This window comes from Octodon degus, unplaced genomic scaffold, assembly GCF_000260255.1.
Source record: "Octodon degus isolate 3935 unplaced genomic scaffold, OctDeg1.0 scaffold00011, whole genome shotgun sequence".
Classification (NCBI taxonomy): Eukaryota; Metazoa; Chordata; class Mammalia; order Rodentia; family Octodontidae; genus Octodon; species Octodon degus.
In genome coordinates this window covers 3940911-3943836 of record NW_004524587.1, presented here as the reverse complement: position 1 = coordinate 3943836, position 2926 = coordinate 3940911, and the positions used below count along the sequence as shown (strand labels likewise).

The 2926-nt window shown below is 56.5% G+C and overlaps 1 protein-coding gene across 2 annotated transcripts in view; it reads left to right on the top strand.

The window, feature by feature from the left end:
• The first annotated feature begins 1748 nt into the window (after positions 1-1748).
• The window catches only part of Nudt7 (nudix hydrolase 7), a 12567-nt gene continuing 11389 nt past the window's right edge, over positions 1749-2926 (top strand). Inside the window, exon 1 of one of the 2 annotated variants that reach the window (XM_023709135.1) lies at positions 1749-1860. In XM_023709135.1, coding sequence (XP_023564903.1) covers positions 1780-1860 — 81 coding nt within the window. In that variant the 5' untranslated portion in view covers positions 1749-1779. The remainder of the gene's footprint in view (positions 1861-2926) is intronic. The other variant, XM_012513502.2, reaches the window with a different exon arrangement.

Here is a 2926-nt window from a genome sequence, read left to right as displayed (position 1 = left end):
ATATGCTGTGTGGTTACAGGAAAAGCACTGGACTCATCTTCAAAAGGAGGATTCAGAGGAGGTCTAAAAAAGAGAAAACAAACTCCCAGGGAGTCGTTCTCAGCCTCCAACGCAGTCCTCCAACCACTCTCCCCTCCCTTCTCACCCCAGCCAGGAGTGCAGTGTGACGTACCAGAGTTGAGAGTTGTGTTTATTATGACCCCATCAGACTAGGCCAAAGGGCTATGTCTTGTCATTGCCCTTTGTCCAGGACAGGGCAGCCACGCAATGAAAGCTGGGTGAAGGGTGAACATATCTGCTCCTCTTTCACAGTCAGGTCCACATAATTCACAGGTCAACTGTCTCTGCCTGGTGGTATTGAAATGCAAGGTCTCTGAGGTCAGAATGTGCTGTGACCTTAAGCATAATTTTTATTTCTGATTTACAAAGCAAAGCTGGCCCTACCTCTACAGAAATAATCCTATATCCTGGATTTGGGTGGGTTAAGTGCACACGTGTGAGTAGAACCTTCCATGCAGTCTCTTCCAGACTGGACAAGGACTGCCCTGATACATCTGTGGGTGTCTGGGTTCCGTGGGCTTAGGATTCTGGGAATCTGTGGCCCAACTATCCCATTGGCCCCAGACCATAGAGTGACTTTCATGGGTCCTTGGCACTTGTGCTTTTGTGGATCCCTCCTTCCGTGTAAGTTAATAATAGCATATAGTCCCAGCACCCTGGGAGGCCAAGGCAGGAGGAATGCAGGTTGAGCACAGCCTGAACGAATTAGCAAGAGCTTGTCTTTTAGAAAGGAGGGAGGGAGAGGGGGGTGGAATATAGCTCAGGGTTCAGCTTCCAGTAACCCACAAAGTAATAATGATAATAACAAATGAATTCTCTTTTACGAATGCATTGTTATAAAGATGAATATAATCTAACTGGGTTTATTTTCTTCTGCTGCTTTTAAAAGAAATTAGAGTTGAAACATCGCAGCCCAGACACCGTACCTCTTGCAACAAATGGAGTGTCTGCCCTGCCCGCCCCCCCACAGCCTCCTTGAGCGTCTTCTCCAGTACATTCTGGGCCCCCTGCTAACTTCCCCAGAGCCGTCTGCCCTGCCCCTTGCTATTCACCCCTCAGAGAGGAGGCCACAGACCACAGCGGCTAGATGCTGGGCTTGCCCCCAGATCGGCCGGGGAAGGAGAGGCCAGGGCCGGTGCTGCTGCCCTCCACCGAGCCCAGACCTAGGGTCGCCTCCAGTCGCTCTCCCAGTGGGACCCTCGGGCCCATCACTATCTCTCCGGGCTGCGACTCCATGTCTTCACGCTGACCGCAGGGTGAGCACCCCAGTGGACAGGTGCTGGGCTGAACCACCTTGAACGTTCAGCAGCAGCAGCAGCAGCAGCAGCAGCAGCAGCAGCAGCAGCAGCAGCAGCAGCAGCAGGGCATGCGGGTGAGGAAAGCCTCTCAGCACTGCTCTTTAAGCACTGTGCACGATTGTTCCATTTCTCCTATGCCTAAGACTCCTCTGGAAGTGCAAGGAGCTGGGCAGAGGCTGAAGGAATGGGAAGCCCCGACCCTAAACCTTCCCGGCCCCGCCTTCAGGTTCAGCCGCGCCCAGACCCCGCCCACCCGCCAACTCCTCCCGCCCCTCGCCACGCCCCTCGCCACGCCCCCAGCCGCTGCGGGCTCCCGTGCCTACCAGCTCGAGGCCCGCCCCTCCTTGAAGCCCCGCCCCTTACCCCGCCTCGGCCACGATCCCCGCCCCTCCCCTACCCGCTGCGCGCATGCTCCTTGGGGATGCCACCCTGGAGTCTCGGAAGGGCAACCGATGTCCTCCAGGGCCATGTCGCGAGCTTGTCAATTCCAGGAGCCAGACAGGTAAAGCCTTCGGGCCGCATACCCGAGGCAGCTGAGGCCGGCCTCCGTCGCAGCGGGGACCCCGCCGGCGCAGGCCCCCCGGGGTAGCCCGCGGATCTCTGCACTTTTCCGCCCAGGCCAGCGGGGCGCCCCTTCTCCGACCCTCCGGCCTGCGCTTCCGGAACCTCCGCGGTTCTGCTGTCACCCGCCAGGCCGTTCAGTGAGAACTCACAGTGCACAGGTCACTGCGCTTTTCCTCCTGCGGGTTCCTCGGGTCAGTTCTGAGGGCTGTCCCCTACCACAGTCACCCTCGGCAGGGTCCATTCCCGGGCTGGGCCGGCCTGCTTGCTTTCCGGGACACGGTTTGGGGCGCCCTGGGGGCGCTCCGTAGTTAGCATTTAGTGACTTTTTTACGACAGATGGTCATGTTTGAAATTCACTGCAGTGCGCTTTTGAAACCACCGCGGCGGGTACAAAGTTGCAATCTATGCAACACAGCCTTCCTCCAGAAGGCTGGAAAACCAAGGTGTTCATGGCCTGGAGGTGCTGTAACAAAGTGCCAGCAACAAGGTGGCTGGAAACCACAGAAACTTATTCTCATGGTTCTGAAGGCTAGGTCCGAAATCAAGTTCCACAGGGCTGCGTTCCATCCAAAATCTTCAGTGACACTTCCTGCCTCTTCCTGGTCCTGGTGGCTTCTGAGTCCCAGGGCTTGTGACAGCATTGCTTAATTGAGCGACACTGTCTCCTCAGGCTTTCTTCCCACACGTCCATCCTTCTGTGTCCTCTCCTCTTCCCCTGAGGCCCTGAAACGGGCCCAGCCACGACCCAGGTGCTGGCACCTCATGATTCTCACTGGTTACATCCGCAGAGTTCCTGTCTGAACAAAGTCACACTCTGAGGTTCCAGGTTCATATGACTTTACAGCAAGCACTGCTCAGCCCCCCCCTCCCCCCCGACAGGCCAGCCACCAAATGCATCTGCTCAAAGGACCTACACAAATCCAATCAAAGGCGCACCACTTGTGACTACAAAGCTCGATACTTGCCTGCTATCTGGGGGCAGTTCTCCTTGTGTATTTCCATAT